This window comes from Haematobia irritans, chromosome 1, assembly GCF_050003625.1.
Source record: "Haematobia irritans isolate KBUSLIRL chromosome 1, ASM5000362v1, whole genome shotgun sequence".
Lineage (NCBI taxonomy): Eukaryota > Metazoa > Arthropoda > Insecta > Diptera > Muscidae > Haematobia > Haematobia irritans.
In genome coordinates, this window is record NC_134397.1 from 217,223,804 (window position 1) to 217,247,842 (window position 24,039).

Genomic DNA, 24,039 nt, shown 5'->3' on the forward strand with positions numbered 1-24,039 from the left:
ATAGCCTTATTCATTTTGGAGAAAATATGGTCGCCATCCAAATGAACAAAGAAGAAATTTTATTAGATAAACCTATTCAAATGGGGTTTGCCATTTTAGAAATTTCTAAACATTTTATGTATGATTTCTACTATGGATTTTTGAAAAAAAAGTTCGGGAATGATGTAACCTTAGCGTACACTGACACCGATTCCATGGTCCTCGAATTCATAGGTAGGGACTTCTATGAAGAAATAACTCCGGATGATATTAAAGCAAGATTTGATACATCCGACCTACCTCTTAATAATAGATTCAATTTCCCTATTTCAAATAAAAAAGTTTTGGGAATGATGAAAGATGAGAATTCGGGGAGAATAATGACTGAGTTCATAGGGTTGAGGCCAAAAATGTACTCCATGAAAGTGGAGGATTGTGCGGAAATAAAAAAATCTAAGGGCGTCAAGAAATCTGTGTTAAGAAAATACACATTTGAAACGTATCGTGAATGTCTTTTTAATAAAAAGAATTTAAGTGATAGCATGCTAGTTTTTAGGTCTAAAAAACACACAGTGTTTACAAATAAAGTTAATAAAATAACTTTAAGCTATAACGACGATAAAAGAAAAATTCGAGAAGATGGCATTAATACATATGCATGGGGGCACTATGCGATTGCAAATGAAAACCATAGCATATCTAGTAATGAAATCGACTTGGAGTCTATAAATCCAATGGTGTTTGATGTTAGTTTGAATGATATTCAAAATCTTGACTTGGCATCAATAAATGATTTAGACGACTTGAATTTGGATTTTGTCGAATAGAATAAGTATAGTACTGATATTATTAAGTATATTCATTAAGTCATTGTAATGTAAAAGAAAAAAAACAACATTATTTATTTATTTATTTTTATTTATTTATTTATATAATTTTAACTTATTAACTAAGCAAATCTCATGTAAATAAAAACTATTTATTTATATATTCATGTAACTATGCAAAAAAAAATAATAAATAATAATAATAATAAAACAAAAATAATTCTATTCTTAAATAATTTTTCGGACAACTGCAGTCAAAGGTGTGTATTCCATCAATCGATCATGTAATATAAGACAGTAGGCATGAGTATTTTGAGGGATTAATTTACTCGTTTCAATCTCGAGTTTGACATCTATTGGTCCATGCTTTATCATTTCATTTTGATGGCTAACATCAATGACTATTATTGGTGATTCTTTGAACTTTTTAAGACTTAAAATTGGATATGACTCCCTTTGATAATAGTTTTCTTGAAATTTCGTATACATTTCGTAGAGTATGGCATATCGATTCTCATCAAATTTTAAATTTAAATCATCATATGGATAGGTCTCAGAGTTCAAATGAACTTTTATATTGGTTAAATTACAATGAGCAAACTTTCCTTCTCGTACAAATGCAAACAAAATGAAGCGTGGTCTCTCCCTGTTCAACGACAACTTGACATTCCAATTGCACTTCATCGAACCAAAGAATGTGGGGTTAAAATGGCAATCCCAACTTCGAAATGCAATTGGTAACGACGTACCATCGCGCACTGTTTTCATAACTTTTACTTTCATTATGTCAGAGAGGTGAACATGGGGAATCCTCCACATCACGTTGGTGATGGTTAAATTTAGATTTTCTTTGGGATCCGATGAATAGCATGCTTGGCTATCACTAGAACTTCGCAGAAGTATAAGATCATGTTTGCTATGCAAGATAATTTTATGGAAGTCTTCAGCAAAACCGAGTAACATCTTCAATGGAACATAAAAGTTGAATGTGTTTACGGATATATCCTCTAAAGAACTCCATCCTGCGTTTAGAAGCATATTACTCTCAAAACTTGTTAGAGATGCGAAATTTTTTATTGTACTTGATATTCCAAGATATCTCGATCGATCAATTTCAACACCATTAAGCTCATATCGGATTTCATCAAACATGTGCGCTACACAATTGTTTTTCAAACGAGCATTGATTGCTCTTTCTCCACTGGCCACTGTTATGGTACCCTCTATGTAAATGTAACTTTCAGCCGGTAATACATACAAATCTTGATTTTGTATGGTTATTCTTATTTCATCATTGTTTTTAAATGAACGAATATATGGGACATAACTATGGTAGTCTTTTTTAGTAATATTTTCATCTGAAAAAGGCTTTTCGGATACATTAAGAATTTCAGTCATTTTGTTTTAAACGAAGGTTGAGAGATTTTAAAAATTTTATATTTTGCTTAGTTAAAGGCAGTAGTCTGCGGTTGGCGGTTTGCACTTGAGTGTTTGCCTTTGACTTTCCGCTTATGTTTTTATTATAAATAATCATCTGTCAGCTGGCCTTAGATGAATGCGTAAAGTAATTTCCTCTCCGCGAAAATTTATTATTCTTTCTTCTTGATCTACAATCCACACTTTAAGTGAACTGATTTCTTTGACGTTAACAGGTAAATAAACTAAATTTCTTGGTATTTCGTCTATTTTATATCCAGGGGAAACATTTATTGCAAATTCATGAATAGTATGCACCGGTAAATTATTCATGAAGGCACCGGATGTAATATTACATTGAATTTGAATTGCATTCACTCTCATAATGTTCACGGGAAGGGATGACTTATGTGTTATGTTGGGTGAGAGAGTCCCTCTTTTGAAACCCAATAATCCTCCGATAGAATGTTCATGATTAAAGTCGATTATATCATGCGAAGAAAATATTTCAATTTGCAATGTATTGTTGTTAGCAACAATTTCAATACTTTTTGACCCATTGTTTCTTCCATAGGCCATTTTTATATAATCGACAATGTCTTCCAATTCATATGATCCTATGGGAATTTCGATTACTTTCTCACCGATATGAAATAGATTGTTATCATTATCGACATTGGGTATAGAGTTGTATGAATGGAAATCAATTAATGCACATTCATAATCTCCAGAGAGCTGCAATGAAGGGAAATATTCCGCGGTTAGAATGGAAGATTTCCCCGTTAGGGCTAGCGTTATTGACATAATGAGTACTATGCTTTGAATGATGTGTTTCTACTATATTAAATCGCTTTTATTTATCCAAGAGTTATGTTGATTTGAGAAACCCAGCCATTTGACATAAACACGATCTCCTCTAGTTTTTAAAACTTTTTCAACTAGGTAAGAATTGGGATACTTAGTTCTTTTCAATTCCTCCTCATAAAAACATCCCTTAATGGGGTGCCCCTGATAATCTTCCAATATATATGTTTCTGGGTTTGTGACTTTGATTAATTTAATACGGAATATTTCTGTACTGAAATTAGGGGTATACCCCTTTTCAAATATATTTTTATATTTGCTGATTCGAACAAAATCACCCACCTTGTACTTGTGTGTCTTGAATATTTTTAGATTGCTATATACGGTATCGAGTAACTCTTGTTCGTTTTTTGAATTTACTTTGTATGGCGGCATTTTTATTGTACGATGTCTCGTTCTATTGTATGAATATATTAACTTTTTATAGATATCAATCCACTTATAGTTTCCATTGAACGAAAAGTCACGGAACATTTTACTTTTTAATGTGCGATTGAAGCGTTCAACAATCGATGCCTTCATTACACTATATGTGGAGTAGTGGTTAATGTGATATTTTTCCATTAGCTTTGCAAAATCTTTATTGAAAAACTCTTTACCATCATCTGTTTGTAGGTTCTTTGGTGCCCTTCCTTCTTTCAATATTTTATAAAACGCTGCAGTGACGTCATTCGCATTTTTAGTTTTCGTTGCTTCAGCCCAGGCATATTTGGAGAATGTATCGATAACTGTCAATAGATATTTATAACCACTATTTATTCTGGCGTAATTTCCCATTTCAACTAAATCCGCCTGCCACAAATCATCAATCCCTTTCATTATGACTCTACGGCGAGGAAAGTTTTTTCGCGCTTGAGCATGAATTTCATTTACGATTCCCCTTCTCTCCATGATCAATCCTGTTTGTTGTATATGAATGTTGGCGAGGGATACAATTTACTTATAGCCTCAAAAATGTTTGCTAGTGAGGTCTTTAATTCCGAAATCTGTTCCTGCGTTTTGTAAAATTCCACGCTTAACTCTTTTTTGAATATTTCTTGTGAGCGTGTGATTTGTGCTTGTAAATAAGCTTTGTTGACTGCGTCTCGATCTTCTGTCGGCGCACCCAAGTTTTTAATTTTTTTAGTTTGTATATCGAGGTTATAATGCCGGTCAAAAGTAATTCCCAAAATTTTTTGAGCATTTCTTCTTAGGATTTCCGAGTTGGAGAAGTGTCCGAACTTGTCGACGCTCATCTTGATAATAATATGCCAAAACAAAGGTTAATAAATTATATTAGCCTCTCTTAGCTCCTCTATAATTGATACTATTTCATTACTATGATTAGTATGACCTGCATTTTGCGATGCAATCAACAGCTTGAGACGTTCAACTAATTCATTGGGATCATCCCAATATATATAGTTGGGTTTTTGCATGTTTACTTTCATTAATCCTTCACCCACGTGAGTACTTTGAAATAGTTTCCTTATAATATTTATGTATTTTGTACCCTTGCTTGCTTTAACTTTTCCCTCAGGCTTGTAATCTCTTTTATGGGCATTCGTATTTAACAATATTTTCTTATAGATTTCCAATTCAGACTTATCATAGTTTTGTGGATTTTTATAAAAAAGAAGTTCAAATAGACCTGGGGTGCGACCCCATCTTTGATTTCCTATAATAATTTTATCATCAGTCAAATGAAGATCGCTATTTCCAAACTTCCAAACACCATCACTATCTTTATGCGGACCGAAACATGTGTCCAGTTTTTTTCTGGTTTGTAAGGTGTTCAGGTCATACAAAACGTCTTCATCTTCCGATTGTGAATAGAAATGGTCATCATCATCATCATTATTACCACCACCACCATCATCATAATCATCATCGTTTTCAACTTTTTCATTTTTCATGGATGTCGATAGCTTGTTATTTTCCTCTATTTTAATTTCCTTTTTCGGCGCTTGTCCCTCAAAATGAATAGGTTGTTTTTCATATGACATTTTAAGAATTTTTTTCAGTGGTACTGTCAATGGTTTAAAAGTACTTTCAAGCTGTGTATTTAGCTCGATTTCACCATGCTTTAAAGCATCAAATTTTCTTCTAAGAATTTTTCTTGTCTTTACGACTTGTTTTAAAGTATTTTCATCCATTATTGCGTCTGCTTTAAATGAAATGTTTTTCATTACTAAACATGTATATAGGTATCGAATCCTTTTCTATATCGTCCTTCGTTAATTTCGTCATCCTTACTTATTGTTAAAAATTGATACTTTTCTTTCCAACATTCACGACATAATTCTTTAAATTTTTCATATGACATGTCACTCACAACATTATCATCGTAAACATGTTTTAAATTCATCTCATCTTGTTTAAAAATAATAATAAAATTCGCATTATCTCGAACTAAATGTTTTGGAATTCGCGTGTATGTCTGACACAAATAAAAACAATCTATATTCTTATGTCTACCCATACAAAAATAAGCACGAATATTATTTTGCTTTTCACAAGCCACATCCTCGAAAATCATTAATGAGTTTGGCTTAGCCGCATCTGGTGATATCACATCACTATTGTCGGAAAAAGTGTACAGCCCCATTCCCTTTATAGGCTTTAAGAGAGTTTTCAAATATTCATATTTTGGTTGGTATAGCGATTTCGAATACAGATATATGTTCTCAAATTTTAGTCCGTTGGGACTCTCTATTAAACTAATCATGGTATTCGTTTTTCCGCAATTTGAAGGACCCACAATTAGAGCTCGAATTGAATTCGGTAACAAAGTACTATGTCTAGTTTTAATAGGACTTTTATGTAGAAAATCATAGTTTTGTACTTTAATATTCTTATCCTGCTTTACTAAGCGCATTTTGAAGACTGTAAATTAAAAAAAATAATCACCGCCATATATGTTTTTCTTTTTTTTTATGTTTTAGAGTGAAATGAAAACAAAATAAAGAAAAAAAAAATAGTATATAAAATGTTTGTTTATGCGAAAAATAAAATTAATCGTACAAAAACAATCAAAGGAAGAGGACTTGTTAATAATTTAATTAACGCACTCCCATTCGAAGTGCACTTGCCTGGTTATCAATATTGCGGACCGGGAACTAAGCTACAAAAACGCTTGGAGCGGGGAGATAAGGGAATAAATGGATTAGATTCTGCTTGCAAAGTTCATGATATTGCATATTCTGAAAGTCAAGATCTGGATCATAGACATAAAGCGGATAGAGAATTATCAGAGAGAGCCTGGCAACGTGTGTTAGCAAAAGACAGCAGTTGGGGTGAAAAAATAAATGCTTATTTAGTTGCGAATGCGATGAAAGCAAAGACAAAATTTGGTATGGGATTGAAAAAGAAAAGCAAGAAACCCAATTGTGGGAAAAATATATTCACTGGTGCAGTTAGAAAAGCAAATGCTGTTTTGAAAAGACAAAAACCTTCTGATATCAAAGCTGCTATAAAGGTGGCTAGAAACGTTATTGGTAAATCTTTCAAGGGGAAAAAGGCACAAATTGTAATCCCGCGAGTTATAAGAGTCCCAAAAATTGGTGGTTTTCTTCCTTTAATACCCATTTTAACAGCACTCAGTGCGGTAGGTGCGTTAGCATCAGGTGGTGCTTCCATAGCCAAAGCTGTTAACTCTGCTAAAAATGCCAAGCAACAGCTGGAGGAGAATGCACGCCATAACAGAGCGATGGAAAGTGTGGCGATGGGAAAAGGTCTTTACCTGAAGCCCTTCAAGAAGGGTATGGGTATTGTAATAAATGAGAAAGAGAACAAAAATAACAATCAACAGAAAATAAAAAACTGATAAAAATGCTACCCGAAAGAGCGCTAACAGATAATGATTTGAAGACGTTTGCCACAAAACACATTCGACACTTTAGAGGCGTCTATATGCGAGATAAACTACCGAAAAAGCCGCATACATTTGAGTGTGGTATTGTAAACCTCGATAGTTACATGGGGAGTGGCACCCATTGGGTAGCATATCACAAACAGAAATATCTAATTGAATACTTTGATAGTTTCGGCAATTTGCAGCCACCCTTAGAAATTTTAAATTATTTAGGGAATAGAATAAATTACAATTACACACGAGTACAGAAATTTAATTCTTTTAATTGTGGTCACTTATGTCTTTTATTCCTTAGTAAATTTCAATAAAAAGAAAAACATACAAATCATTTTTTTTATTTTATTTTATTTTATTGTTTCATAGCCTACATTTGCATATGAATTATAAATTTCAACATCTTTTTTAATAATTTTCTTCATTTTTTTACCAAATTCAAAACAAAGGCGTGTTAAATCAATTGCTACCTCCTTTTCATAAACCCCCACAATTTCTCTCATTTGAATGTGAGTTTTATTTAGTCTAGCACAAGTGGGTATGTAAAAATTAGAATAAAAGTATGAAATTTGTTTTTGTAAAATCGCATTCCAGCAAATAAATGTCGTAAAGAATATGCCAACTCGAGTAACGGCACGCCATGTTTCTGCATCAATTTTGATTTTCCCATTGTTTTGACGAAAAACCAGGAAACATTGTCCTCCCTTTTGACGAAAATCAAATCTGATATGCTCGTTGGGTACGTCATTCAACAGATTGAAGGAATCGAAAAACTCAAACTGATCCAGTCTGAGCTGTATGTACTCCTTGTAGGTCATCAGATGAAGCCACATCGCACGAGAAAATCCTACAAAATTTTTTTTCTTGTCTTGAAACCAAATTAATGGTTCAAAACAAAAAGTGGTGGAGAATCCACATGTCACTTTGAGACATGTGTTGACAAAATATTCAAAATCAAAAACGACATCATGATTCTTGAACATTTCTTCTATGGCCACGTTTTTCTCCATTTTCTTTAGAAGTATTTTCAAGACTGTTAGCTTTTCTAAATAAAAACCATATATATAGGGGCTTTGAGAAGCTAATTCATTTAGTCTATTTAGTAAATCCATAATACAATGACAACTCTCAGAAGGAATAATTATGCGGTGTTGGATTTCCAGTTCTGCCACGGCAACGATAACAGTATTTATATAAAAGAGTTATCATATATGGGCGGTTCTTCGATTGTACCCAATTACTTCCTTTTCAAACGACCTTTTGATTTCCGAGAGCTAACCAGAATGGGACGTCGAAAAAACATTTACTGTCGGAAATTTGTACATGGACTGGATTGGATGGATGGTGACATAGACTACATCAATGTTGGCGATATTCTCTCACCACTCAATTGCTATGATTATATCTTCTGCTTTGGGAAAGCCAAAAAAGATTTTCTAATGAAGTATTTAAATGTTAGAATCATAAATCTAGAGTATAAAACAAGCTTTTCAAAACTGAATAACTATTATACATCATGTGAAATTCATTCTGATAATAGATTTAAGTGCTCTCTCAATAATGTTTTCAAACTTTTTGTATATTTAGAATCGAATTTCTGTCATGTACAAAATTTTATTAATGAAAAAATAACTAAATAAATAAATAAAAAAAAAAACTTTTTTTTTATTCTTGTCATCATTCTATAGCTTTATTTGATTTGATTAGAAACAGTAAAGTTAATCCACACACTAGAAATACATGAAAAATATTGTAAAAGGTGTAAACATAATTTGCTTCGAATATATTATGTTTGCTTTTCGCTCCCGCTCGCTCCATATTCAATCCACAAATATCATATCCTATTGGTCGAAGTAGGTGATCCAACTCTTCCTCACACAATGGAATATTATTCGTAGCATATCGTCTCAACAATGGACAAATCGGTGACCATCGCATATGTTCAGAAATAACATCATCATCGATCTCCCAAGATTGTATTTCCACATGACAGAAATAGCATTTCACCTTATCATTTTCACCAGTATAGAAAAGACCACTCTTTGCCATATCATTCCAATTTTTTAGCTTTCCCGCCCAAGTTTGAAATGTCTTACATCGCTCATCTTCCCGATAGAGTAGGCTTTCGTCTATGAAAGGCACTTTTAAATTCAATACGTTAACCATTTTTGTTTTGTTACGACTTTGTTATGTATAAGTATGAACAACTGTTTTGTACTGTGATCATGACCAGATATGATGATGCTTTTATTCTCATGAGTATGTCTATGTTTCCTCACTTCACACTCACATTACCAATACGAAAAAAAAAGAATGACGATTTTAAAAAAGTTTCAAAGAAGAAAAAAAACTTGAAATTGTTTCTTTTTTCTTTCCCTCCCATCCCCTCATTCCAAAATAAAATAAAAAAAAGAATGTAATTTAAAGTATCAATGGAATATATGAAAATTTATTTATTTATTTATGTTTAATTTCCTTAACCTAATAGGGTACATAAAATGTATCTGGAGTTATCAAAATTTCATTTAAAACTAATTTGGTAATTTCTGCTCCTTCTTTAAGGGGTACGATCCTTCATTCAACCGCTTAATATCATCCTCGCTCAATGAGTTGAATCTTGATGGTAGATAGAGGACTCCATCATTGAGTTGAAGTACAACTTTTTCCCCAAATTTGGTTGATGTCCTGTATGCTCCTCCAATTAAGTATTCCAAGTTTATCGCCAACTCCTTCATGCTTAGAATTCTTTTAAAATTCAATGAATTAAAATTTTTGTTGTTGTTGTTTTTTTTTTGTTAATTTGACGCGTGAGCACGTTTTTCGCTTCCGTTTTGTTATTACCAAACAAATGTTTAAATTTATTTGAACAATATATATTTTATATATTTTTATATATTTATAATTGAAAATTTGAAAAGCGCAAGATTTCGAAACGTTATAAAAGGGTTTGAGATTGGACACAAACTGAAGACATTATTTTTTTTGAAATGAAGTTTTAACCCTTTACAAGTGTATTATAGGACACTCTATCGCTATCACATCATAAATTCATCACTTTATCTCGTTTGCTTTTCTATAGGATCACTCAATTAGTCTCCCCACCTATAACCAAACCATAAGGTACAGAAAAACAAAACGATATCATTGTCACCAAATAGTCTAATGCCAGACCTAACGATCATGTACAATTTACCGGCAAATCATATATTAACCATCCTTATCAATTAGCCTCATCACCTAGTCTCAATATCACTGCAATCCTAACCAAACGATCAAACGAAAAATGCCATACACACGCACACGCTTTTCCAACAATCATTTTATATTTTTCCACATTCACTTTTCTTTATCCGACAATAACAACAACTCAAACACATCAGAACCCAAACGTGTACATTCAACATACACAGAACCACATGCATTTTAAGAATTTTTTTAGAATACAAGATTAGCAAGATCATATCTTTGGAGAAAGTCATAAATAAATCTATTTTCCCCCCAATAAAATTTTTGGGATCCTCAAAAATTTTAACTTGATAAAACAACTTTCATAAACCTTATCATCTTATCAACCAACCAACGTGAAGTTTTAACCCTTTATAAGTGTATTATAGGACACTCTATCGCTATCACATCATAAATTCATCACTTTTTCTCGTTTGCTTTTCTATAGGATCACTCAGTTAGTTTGGAGAATGTTATAGATAAAGTGCATCGAAGTGCAACCAACAAACCATCGAAGTGCAACCATCTTTGATAAACATATGTAACCCCTGTCAAACAATAAATCAATTTTGTAAGCCCCAATAACATTTCTGGCATCCACAAAAATTTAATCTTGATAAACGAACGTGCAACCAACTTTGATAAACCTTATCATCTTATAAACCAACCAATGTATTTAACCCCGTCAAACAATAAATCAATTTTGTAAGCCCCAAAAAAGTTTTGGGGATAATCAACCTTATCTTTGTTTACATAGCACTTGACCTAATTACATAAAGCACGTGACCTATATCTTAAACGCAGACCAATAAAAATTCAACCTTATCTTATCTTATCTTTGCATAAACCACTTGACCTATATCTGAAACGCAGAAAGTATCTCTACTTATCCCCTTTCTCCAACCATTTTGAAAAACCGTCTCCAGTTTTCCGATGTATTGGAAAATATGTCTTATTTCCTGTACAAAATTAATGACACAATTTTAATGGCATGTCTATGAACTTTAATTAAAATTCCTTAAAAAAAAGCATTAACGAATTATCGTCAGCATTGAACAACTGTTTTTCACCCTACACATGTTCTATCTGAGATGAAAGAGATTTTGCTATACATGATTTGATTTTTTTATAACTTTTGACTTTTTGTCATTTTTATGCCTTTCAATTTTATTTCTATTCATTTTTATGGGATTGTATCAATGTCCATACATCATACCATTCCATAGATTACACACTGGCGAAATATAAAAAATTGGAAATGATTCGAAATGCAATACAAAAGTATCACAATATTTTGTATCAAATGAAGGACATAAACATACACCGAAAAAAAGTAAACTGTTTTATAGGAAGAATAAACTAACTCGTACGAAAATTTAACTGCAGTTTTCGAAATTACACCCTCTCAGAGAAGAAGAAATTACCTAAAATTAAAGAAGAAAATCATTGGCGCCAAATCATGACCATACATCCAAATTTTAACCATACAGTAGTTCATTCTTACTATTTTTTGCGAATCGTATGAAAATTTCCATTTGCTTTAGTTCATATTGAACTTATGTGTACGGTCATTGAACTTTATACTCACGTATAGTTCTTAAAATGTTTGAGGCATACTTAAAAAAAACGAAATTTTCAGATCAACTACAAACAAATATTTTTTTTTTGTAATAAGAATAAGTTTAGTTTAGCGTTAATTTAACTACGGAAATTTTTTTCTGTGTATATTTTTACATCAGACAATTCCTTCACTGGGATTTATGTTCTTTTTCAACTTTAATAAAGGGTATTTCAAAGAATTGTCTTCACATGCAGGAAACCAAGACTTGCCAATTTAAAATATGGGGAAACATATGAAGGTTAATCATATCATATTTATTCGATTGACATGCTAAAGGAAATTTAAATTTTCTGCGTTTCATTTTACGATCATAAAAATTGATTGGAAATGACAATTTTATATGCGCAAAAGTTTGTCATCGTAAGAATTTGATATTACTTCAAGTTGTCAATATTCATTTACATAACAATAAAACAAGTACATATGACCAAAAGTTTGGTCTGGTCGAATCGTAAATACTCATCACTAGAAGTTAATAAAGTGGATGGTTAGGTTGGGTTAGCCTACGTATTTGAGGTTAAATATTTTAAAACAAGTGTATACGGACTTAAGTTCAGCCAGGTCGAATCTTAAATACCCACCACCATGTATCAAAAAATATAATTGTTTCCGTAGAAAACTCTTGGTCAGGTTACTTGAAAAATACATATATAGAATTTCCGCCAAGTAAACATATATACAAACATGGAAATCGGGAGACTTTTCACATGGGAGCTATACCAAAACGTGGACCAATCCACACAATATTGGTTACACGTACCGAAAATACCTCTAAATTTTGAATTTCAGGCAAATCGGATAAAAATTGAGGTGTCTCGAAGTCAAATCGAAAAATCGGTGTATATGGGGATATATCAAAATCGATCGATACGCCCCATTTTCGGTTTACTTATGTGTGGACACAAAATACCTCTTGATTTTGAATTTCACGCAAATCGCATAAAAATTTGGATAAGAGGTCAAATCAGGAGATCTGTACATGAGGTAAATACGAAAACACGAACATATACACAATATTCGGCGTATTTTTGCGTAGACCCCAAATATCTCCAGATTTTGAATTTCAGTCGGATAAAATCAAATCGGATAAAAATTGCAGTGTCTAGAAGTCCAAGAAGTCAAATTGGGAGATTGAGCTAGCTATGGGGGCTATACCAAACTGTGGACCGATATACACCATATACGGCACACTTACTTGTGAAACCTTGGACCGATACACACAATATTCCGCACATCGGATAAAAATTGTTGTGTCTAGAAGCCAAGCAAAAAACGTCTTTACAATAAAGTGTTGAAAAACATGTCCTATTTTTGAACGATTTTTTGCTTTGTAGTCAGACAACAAATTTAAATACAATTTCATTCATTTAACAATGCTGTTAGGCTAGAAAAAACTTACGAATCCCAGGTTGAAAGGCCATTTGGTCCATACTATAACATTCATGCCAAATATATGACAAAACGATCTAGATTACCTCAACAAGGATTCTCAGCCCAGTTATTGTCAAATATATATACAACATGCACAGCTTCAGAGGCTTCCAAAAATAGTGCAACTTCCCATTCTGGTACTCCGAAGCGTGGAAATTGTGCTTGCTGCAAATCAAAGTGTGACGTAAAATGCTCCTTTGCAGCAAATTTATTTGGAAAACTAACCGAAAAACATTGTGCGTTACGTGTAATGAAAAATATGTACAAATAAAAAAATAAATTATAAAGTTTTTAAAAAAATATCAATAAAAACTTACTATGGACCAAATGGTCCACTAACCTATGATTCGAGATTTTGTGTTTTTCTCAGTATTGGAGAAAGTTAGAATTTTTTTGTGTATATACTATTGTTGTATAAAATGAACCCATTAGCAGAAATTTTTTGTCAATATATACCACCGATTCCAAGTTACAAAGGAAAAAAGACAAATAAAAGGACCAAATGTAACCTAACAGCAGGATTAAAAAATTTTTTCTGAATTAATAAAGTCAAGATGACCTTATCCCAAAATAAATTTTCTTTCATGTTATAATACCCATTTTTAAGTGAAATCTCTTAATTATTAAGACAATACGACATCAGTGAAGATTTTATCGACTTTTAGACAAGGAAAAAACTTTATATTTGAGAAATGTGTCTTCTATACCAAGCAAAATTTGCATTCGTCTTTTAAGTACATGAAATCTTTGGCCTCACGACAATATCTTTTTCAGTGTATGATTGGAATGTCTTCAATTTTAAACTATTCATGGTCTGATTTTAAAGTATTTCTCTAGCAAAGCTATATGAAGGACATATAAGTTTTGATTCGACATAAATTTGGCAATGAAAAAAATTTCGAATGCAATTCACTGTTTCGCTCATCCGGAATGGCACTGTTGTATTTGCTCAACCCAAATCCTGTAAGTGGCTTTAAAAAAGCCTGGATGACCAAATTTCGAGGGTTTCCATTTTTTCTGTTCCACCGACTTAGATATTAATGGCACAAAAACTACAACGTCCTTTAAGCTAACACAGAGTTAGTGGATAACTTAGAAGACTTAGGTTTATTTTCTCAACGTTGTATTTTCAACCATCATTCCTGTTTGCGAAACGACCAACGAAGTAGAATTTATTTTATATGCATCGATAGAAATGAAAAATGTTGCAAATTTGCTAACCATACAGCATTGCATGTTCTCTGCATGGAGAGCTAGAATGATTTTGTTTTTATACCCTCCACCATAGGATGGAGGGTATATCAACTTTGTCATTCCGCTTGTAACACATCGAAATATTGCTCTAAGACCCCATAAAGTAGTTTAGTCAACACAATGGTTTTAAAGCTGAGATCAAAACAACAAATATGAAAATTTTATTTCTATAGAAAATTTTGTCAAAATTTTATTTCTATAGAAAATTTTGTCAAAATTTTATTTCTATAGAAAATTTTGTCAAATTTTAAATCTATAGAAAAATTTGTTAAAATTTTTTTCTATAGAAAATTTTGTTAAAATTTTATTTCTATAGAAAATTTTGTCAAAATTTTATTTCTATAGCAAATTTTGTCAAAATTATATTTCTATAGAAAATTTTGTCAAAATTTTATTTCTATAGAAAATTGTGCCAAAATTTTATTTCTATAGAACATTTTGTCAAAATTTTAATTCTATAGAAAATTTTGTCAAAATTTTATTACTATACAACGTTTTATCAAGATTTTATTTCTAAAGAAAATTTTGTCAAAATTTTATTTCTATAGAAAATTTTGTCAAAATTTTATTTCTATAAAAAATTTTGTCAAAATTTTATTATTATAGAAAATTTTGTCAAGATTTTATTTCTATAGAAAATTTTGTCAAAATTTTATTTCTATAGAAATTACAATTTTGTAAAAATTTTATTTCTATAGAAAATTTAGTTAAAATTTTATTTGTATAGAAAATTTTGTCACAATTGTATTTCTATAGAAAATTTTGTCAAAATTTTATTTCTATAGAAAATTTTGTCAAAATTTTATTTCTATAAAAAATTTTGTCAAAATTTTATTATTATAGAAAATTTTGTCAAGATTTTATTTCTATAGAAAATTTTGTCAAAATTTTATTTATATAGAAAATTTTGTCAAATTTTATTTCTATAGAAAATTTTGTCAAAATTTTATTTCTACATTTTGTCAAAATTTTATTTCTACAATTTTGTAAAAATTTTATTTCTATAGAAAATTTAGTTAAAATTTTATTTCTATAGAAAATTTTGTCACAATTGTATTTCTATAGAAAATTTTGTCAAAATTTTATTTCTATAGAAAATTTTGTCAAAATTTTATTTCTATAAAAAAATTTTGTAAAAATTTTATTACTATAGAAAATTTTGTCAAGATTTTATTTCTATAGAAAATTTTGTCAATTTTTTTTTCTATAGAAAATGTTGTCAAGTTTTATTTCTACAGAAAATTTTGTCAAAATTTTATTTCTATAGAAAATTTTGCTAAAATTTTATTTCTATAGAAAATTTTGTTAAAATTATATTTCTATAGAAAATTTTGTTAAAATTTTAATTCTATAGAAAATTTTGTCAAAAGTTTATTTCTATAGAAAATTTTGTCAAAATTTTATTTCTATAGAAAATTTTGTCAAAAGTTTATTTCTATAGAAAATTTTGTTAAAATTTTATTTCTACAGAAAATTTAGTTAAGATTTTATTTCTATAGAAAATTTTGTGAAAATTTTATTTCTATATAAAATTCAGTTAAAATTTTATTTCTATAGAAAATTTTGTCAAAATTTTATTTCTATATAAAATTCAGTTAAAATTTTATTTTTATAGAAAATTTTGTCAAAATTTTATTGCTATAGAAAATTTTTTCAAAATGTTATTTCTATAAAAAATTTTATCAAAATTTTATTTCTACAGAAAATTTTGTCAAAATTTTATTTCTATAGAAAATTTTGTTAAAATTTTATTTCTATAAAAAATTTTGTCAAAATTTTATTTCTATAGAAAATTTTGTCAAGATTTTATTTCTATAGAAAATTTTGTCAAAATTTTATTTCTATAGAAAATTTTGTCAAAATTTTATTTCTATAGAAAATTTTGTCAAATTTTGTTTCTATAGAAAATGTTATCAAAATTTTATTTCTATAACAAATTTTCTCAAAATTTCATTTTTTTATTTTTTATTTCTATTGAAAATTTTGTTAAAATTTTATTTCTATGGAAAATTTTGTCAAAATTTTATTTCTATAGAAAATTTTGTCAAAATTTTATTTCGACAGAAAAATTTGTCAAAATTTTATTTCTATATAAAATTCAGTTAAAATTTTATTTCTATAGAAAATTTTGACAACATTTTATTACTATACAACATTTTATCAAGATTTTATTGCTATAGAAAATTTTGTCAAAATTTTATTTCTACAGAAAATTTTGTCAAAATTTTATTTCTATAAAAAATTTTCACAAAATTTTATGTCTATAGAAATTTTTGTCAAAATTTTATTTCTATTGAAAATTTTGTTAAAATTTTATTTCTTTAGAAAATTTTGTCAAAATTTTATTTCTATAAAAAATTTTGTCAAAATTTTATTTCTATAGAAAATTTTGTCAAAATTTTATTTCTATAGAAAATTTTTTCAAAATTTTATTTCTATAAAAAATTTTGTCAAATTTTATTTCTATAGAAAATTTTGTCAAAATTTTATTTCTGCAGAAAATTTTGTCAAAATTTTATTTCTGCAGAAAATTTTGTCAAAATTTTATTTCTATAGAAAATTTTGTTAAAATTTTATTTCTATAGAAAATTTTGTTAAAATTTTTTTTCTATAGAAAATTTTGTCAACATTTTATTTCTATAGAAAATTTTGTCAAAATTTTATTTCTATAAAAAATTTTGTCAAAATTTTATTACTATACAACATTTTGTCAAAATTTTATTTCTATAGAAAATTTTGTCAAAATTTTATTTCTATAGAAAATTTTGTCAAACTGAATTATTTACGTATATAATCGGCTTTTTTTTAATATATACCCCGTAGGGACTAACTTACAATTGAGAAGACGGAGTTAAGACGTGTTGAGATACCTTTCCATCGGCAAGTGTTACCGCAACCCAAGTACTTCGATTGTGGATGACAGTCTTTAGTACAAGTTTCAATGCAATCCATGGTGGAGGGTACATAAGATTCGGCCTGGCCGAAATTACGGGTATATACTTGTTTTTTTTTGGTAGTTCTCTATGTACTTTTGGTTTAACTTTCGCTGAATTCACTATTATTTGCTTAGCGAATAAAATCAAATTGTGAATTCAACAGTATGCAATATGCTAATTCACTTCAATCCATCATATTGCACACACACACAGGACGTTGTGGAAAGGGGAAGCAGTAGTGGGGAAATGCAAAGCAATCGAATGAGATTAACACTCAACTAAATGCACAATTAACATTCATAAAACCATTTGCAGAAAATAAGCTAACAAACTATTCTAATAAAATCCATTTGTTTTCAAATATAAACAAATTTATAGAAATTATTTTGCAAAAACATTACATTTCAATACTTAAATACGAATGTATGCTTAATAAATAAATGAATATTCTCTAAATTGGAAAATTTTATGGCTAATCCATTTTAATGCAGTTTGTGTAGCCTTTTCATGTTGAAACATTTCGAACATCACAAAGGCATACTAATTTGGTAATGCATTGTTAATTTTATTGCATTTTATGTTTCTATTTGGGTTATTAGATTGGGCGCAAAATTCGAAGAGAGATTTTATTGATGCGTGCTTGACTATCTAAATGTTGAATTATGAATGATTGCTCAGATTTAAAGATGAGTATGAAAATGCTAAATTTCGGAGAATTATACTTATTGGTAACTTATGTTACTGAATTGGGATATCATGACATTTGCGATAAATTTATTAAAACGAAGATTTGCAGCAAATATGAAACGAGTTGACACATATAGATGAATATACTAGGATCAGCCGGCTTATATAAATACCCAGCAAACCATGGTAGCCGAAAGACTAATGATATTATTTTTTGGCTTTGAAAGCCGTGCAAAATCGGACCAGAAGCAAGTAATTGTATATGGGCTGGTTATACGGCAGAAATATCAGTTTTAAGCATCCGCTGTATACATTTTGCATTACTTCTTAAGATATGAGAATATTTAAGTATTTCGGATTTTTATTTATTTATTAGCAAATGCAAAATCATAAGAAATTATGATCCCAGAATCTTAATCGGGCTGCCACTTTAACCTAACCTAACCTATCACAATGGACTGAATAGTCTAAGTGAGCCAGAATCTTAATCGGGCAGCCACTTTAACCTATGATCCCAGAAAAACGAGCACTGCCAAAAAAAAGTAGTGAAAATCTTCTTTTTGGATCCGGAAGTGGTGCAAGATTGGCGCAGAAGCCATGAATTTAACATGGGCTTGTCACAGGACGGATGTCCTCCATTTTAACAGCCGTTGTACTGAATTTGTATCACTTCTTAAAGTGTGATCCGGATTCAGTGTTGTGGGTGTGAATTAAAAAAATTATAATATTTTACCAAATAAATAATTTTTATACCCCCCACCATAGGATGGTGGTATATTAACTTTGTCATTCCATTTGTAACACATCGAAATATTCCTCTAAGACCCAATAAATTATATATATTCTGGGTCGTGGTGAAATTCTGAGTCGATCTAAGCATGTCCGTCCGTCCATCCGTCCGTCTGTTGAAATCACGCTAACTTCCGAACGAAACAAGCTATCGACTTGAAACTTAGCACAAAAAATTGTTATTGATGTATGTCAGATGGTATTGCGAATGGGCCATATCGGTCACTTTTACGTATAGCCCCCATATAAACAGACCCCCAGATTTGGCTTGCGGATCCTCTAAGAGAAGCAAATTGCATCCGATCCGGCTGAAATTTGGTACATGGTGTAACTGTATGGTCTCTAACAACCATGGAAAAATTGGTCCACATCGGTCCATAATTATATATAGCCCCCATATAAACTGATCCCCAGATTTAGCTTGCGGAGCTTCTAAGAGAAGCAAATTTTATCCGATCCGGCTGAAATTTGGTACATGGTGTTAGTATAGGGTCTCTAACAACTATGCGAAAAGTGGTCCACATCGGTATATAATTATATATAGCCCTCATATAAACAGATCCCCAGATTTGACTCCGGAGCCTCTTGGAAGACCAAAATTCATCTGATTCAGTTGAAATTAGGTACGTGGTGTTAATATATGGTATCCAACAACCATGCAGGAATTGGTTTATATCAGTCCATAATTATATATAGCCCCCATATAAACCTATCCCCAGATTTGACCTCCGGTGCCTTTTGGAGGAGTAAAATTCATCCGATTTGGTTGAAATTTGGTACGTACTTTTAAAGGGTGATACGGTCAAAATTTGGTCAATATAAACTTGACGCATTTCTTTCAATTTTGCATTTAAAAAACCTGAACACCCCTCATTTTGAAGGTGTGTGTGTGTGTGTAGAATGTTGCTCCTATTTTGATTTTGGAATTCACTCTTCAGTTGTCAAAATGCCGTCCAAGCAAGAAGAGCAGCGTATCAAAATTTTGCTCGCGCATTGCGAAAATCCGAGCTACTCGCTCGCAAAGCTGGCAAAATCGCTAAAAGTTGCCAAATCAACCGTTACAAATGTAATTAAAGTGTTTCGGGACCGTTTGTCGACAGCCAGGAAGTCTGGATCGGGGGAAATGGAAAGCCGGAAGCCGCTGAGACGACAAAGAGAGTTGCCGGTAGTTTCAAGCGAAACCCTAACCTCTCTCTCCGAGATGCCGTAACTAAGCTGGGTGTATCGTCTACAACCGTGCATCGAGCCAAAAAACGAGCCGGACTATCGACTTACAAGAAGGTAGTGACTCCAATTCGCGATGATAAACAAAATACGATGGCCATAGCGCGATCCCGGTGGCTGTACACTACGATGCTGTCGAAGTTTGACTGCGTGGTAATGGACGACGAAACCTACGTCAAAGCCGACTACAAGCAGCTTCCGGGATAGGAGTTTTATACGGCAAAAGGAAGGGGAAAGGTAGCAGATATTTTCAAGCACATAAAACTGTCAAAATTCGCAAAGACATATCTGGTTTGGCAAGCCATCTGTACCTGTGGCTTGAAAAGCAGCATTTTCATAGCTTCCGGGACTGTCAACCAAGAAATTTACGTGAAAGAGTGTTTGAATAAACGTCTGATGCCTTTCCTGAAGAAACACGGTTGTTCCGTACTGGTTTGGTCGGATTTGGCATCTTGCCATTACGGTAAAAAGGCCATGGAGTGGTACGCCGCCAACAACGTGCAGGTGGTTCCCAAGGACAAGAACCCTCCCAACACGCCAGAGCTCCGCCCAATTGAGAAATATTGGGCTATTGTCAAGCGGAACCTAAAGAAGACCAAAAAACTGCTAAGGACGGTCAGCAGTTCAAGGCAAACTGGCTTTCTGCGGCGAAGAAGGTGGACAAGTTGGCTGTACAAAATCTGATGGCAGGTGTCAAGCGTGAGGCCCGGCAATTCGGATTTGGAAAAGCGAAAGCCTAACTGAATATTTTTCTGAATTTTATACTAAATGAACTTGAAAAAGAAATTTAATTTGATTTTTTAAATAAACGATTTCATCGATTTACACTCGTTTTCCCTTGACCAAATTTTGACCGTATCACCCTTTAGGCGACTGGTATTCACTTTTCAAAGGTTTCACTGTATATTATTTGAAGTGATACGAACCAATTTTTGCATGAGTAGTAGAAGTGATATAATGACATCACATAGCAAATTTAACCGGATCGGATGAATTTTTTTTCCACGAAGCTCAATAAGTACAATTTAGGGATCGGTTTATATGGAGGCTATATAATTATGGGCCTATATGAATCAAGTTTTAAAGGCCATATACTAACATCATGTGCCGCTTCACCGATTTGGTACATGATGCTAATATATGGCCTGATATGTTTGAAAAAAAAAACAAATGGTAAAAAAATGGGGTAAAAATCGTAAAATTGTCGAAACCATAATCGACAGTCGTTAAAAAAGCGTAATTTCCCCTGATTCCTAAATCTTGAATCATTAGTGTTTTATATTCATTTGTCTTGAATATTAACCATAACACAACCTTAGATTAAACATAAATGTTTCCTTTCTACAAATTGGAGACTACATCAGATTTATGAGTTGTAAGAACATTTTTGATTTTTCGTCTCAAGAAAATTGTGCTTCTCGTTTTGGCCAATTTCAATGATAAGTGCGATTTTTATCCTATCAAAAACCTGGATACATATGTATGTTGGAACATATCAAATACTTGTTCATATACACAGAGAAGGAATATGAATAGAGCAGAGAAGGAATAGAATAGAGCAAAATGGTTGCTTTGAACTGGGCTACAACAACAAGCATGTTGCATGTTCAGAGTCCAAAAGTAAAATTTTGCTCAAGGAGGTGATCATATCTCTCGACTTTCAGTATCAAGCAAATTGGATAGAAATTGAATTTCCAAAATTTTAAAGATACAAAAATCGGACGTTCGATTTATAGGGGAGCTATATCAGAACCTGAGCTTATATGGCCAATTCACCTATTTCCTCATATAGTTTCATTATAGAAGAACGTAGCATGATTACAATAGACAGACAGACGGACATCGTTAGATCGCCTTGGAATTTTCCCTGATCAAGAATACATACATATCTACTTTATATAGGCGGATATCGATATTTCGATGTGTTCAAAACGGAATGGCAAATCCACCACCCATTCTGTATATAAAAAGAGGTTCCCATTATGTCATTGCACACTATATAAACCGTTTCGAAGAACTGTAGCATTTCCTTTCCTTAGTTTTTTTCTCTTTTCTTTTATTTTGCAAAACAAAATGTCACAGAAATTTAGGAAATATTTGTCAGCAATTCATAAAAACAATTGTCCATTTTCAACATATGTACGAGTATATGTCAAGTATGCCAACAGTTATGTATGTATGACAATATATTAACTTTTATATTTCTATATGAATATGTACAATGGAATGAAAATCACCATGATTTAAAATATCCAAAAAGTCACAATTTTTATAGGCCAAAATAATTTCATTTGAAAACATGAAGAAAAATATATTTTTATTATTATTCAGCCTGTTTTTATGACATCTATGTAGACTATATTCAATTGCTTGAGGATTGTGACTTTTTTATTTTATGCTCACTTTGCTATGTTGATGCTATCTTTTTGAGAACAAATAAGAGTATAGGCAAATAGTAATTTTGGCAGCTTTGTATAATTGTACTTAACAAATTGTTTGATAAATTTACAAAAAAATAAATATAACAATGTGCATATGCTAAAAAAATTATTACATGTGGTGAAGTTAAAACTTAGGGTAGATTGAAATTTTGGGAAAAGTAAACATTTTTAGGAACTCTCTGGAACTGATTGCTTACTCCTACACCGAAAAAAGTGAACTGTTTTATAGGATGAATGAACTACTCGTTACATTTTCAGATTTCCACAAAGCGTTATTAAAACCAGGAGAAATTGTGAGTCGATCTAGCGATGTTCGTCCGTCTGTTGAAATCACGCTAACTTCCGAACGAAATAGGCTATCGACTTGAAACTTGGCACAAGTACTTGTTATTGATGTACGTCGGATGCTATTGCCAATGGGCCATATCGGGCCACATTTAAGTATAGCTACCATACACAGATAAAAATAAGTTTGAGAACCAATAACTTTTTTGGAAAACCAACGAAAGAATTTGTTAATTTTCCCGCATCAAATTAATTTGTAATTTTAATCACCATTATTACAAATTAGTCGTTAGCAATCCTTGTCATCAGAAGGAAACAAATAATTTGTGTTCGCTACAACGTAATTTGTACGTAATTTGTTGAGCACCAAACATTACAAAATATTTGTTGTTGAGCGTTACGTTTAACCCTGAACAAATATATTTATGATCTGCAACAAATTTATTGGTGCCTTCAACAAAAATGTGATTTGTGTGCGTTTGTTAATAAGCAATATTTTTTTTAACAATTATTCCCTGTAAACTTCAAGTAAATCGGAGTAGTTTAGATTAGGGACAAATATCGACAAAAAAAAATTGGCGTTAGTCGTTCAGAGACAACCTTAAACTTCCCTGAAATTTCAAGAAAATCAAGGAAATTTTCTCCAAGATTCAAAATGTTGGGTAAGAGGAGGTCCCGGAGTTTATTTTTTTCATTGTACCTAAAAAAGTCAGGTAAAGGGAACTTTACTGAAAATTTCAAGCCAATCTGAGAACTTTGGTTCAATTTCCAAGGTCTCGTACAACAAATACATTTCAGAAACCAACAAAATGAAAATGCTTTTCTGCATTCTCTAATGAGTGAGCTCTTTGCTTGCTATAAACTCATACTAATTTTGTTCTAACGTTCATACTTTTTTAGCTTTCGTACCTATTTCTAGTTGTCAACTATTTTCTCAACAAACCAATTTGTTGAAAATTCAGGATGTTTTTACTGTTTTTTTTTCTGTTAAGCATCTACAAACACATTTCAACAACAAATGCCTCATATTCAATACACAAATTTGTTGAGCATCAGCAGTTTTTACATACAAATAAAGTTGTTAATATTTATTTGCGGTTATTTTTGTGTGTGTATAAACCGACCCCCAGATTTGGCTTGCGGAGCCTCTTAGAGAAGCAAATTTCATCGGACGCGGTTGAAATTTGGTACGTGGCGTTAGTATATAGCCTCT

At 31.4% G+C, this 24,039-nt stretch overlaps 2 protein-coding genes across 2 annotated transcripts in view; both read right to left on the bottom strand.

The window, feature by feature from the left end:
- Positions 1 to 24,039, bottom strand: part of Octbeta2R (Octopamine beta2 receptor) — a 673,234-nt gene that overhangs the window by 232,165 nt on the left and 417,030 nt on the right. The gene's annotated exons all lie outside the window — the stretch shown is intronic.
- On the bottom strand, positions 1,035 to 2,204 carry LOC142234835 (uncharacterized). The gene has a single exon (XM_075306036.1). It carries the CDS (start codon positions 2,202 to 2,204, stop codon positions 1,035 to 1,037), a length of 1,170 nt encoding a protein of 389 aa, XP_075162151.1.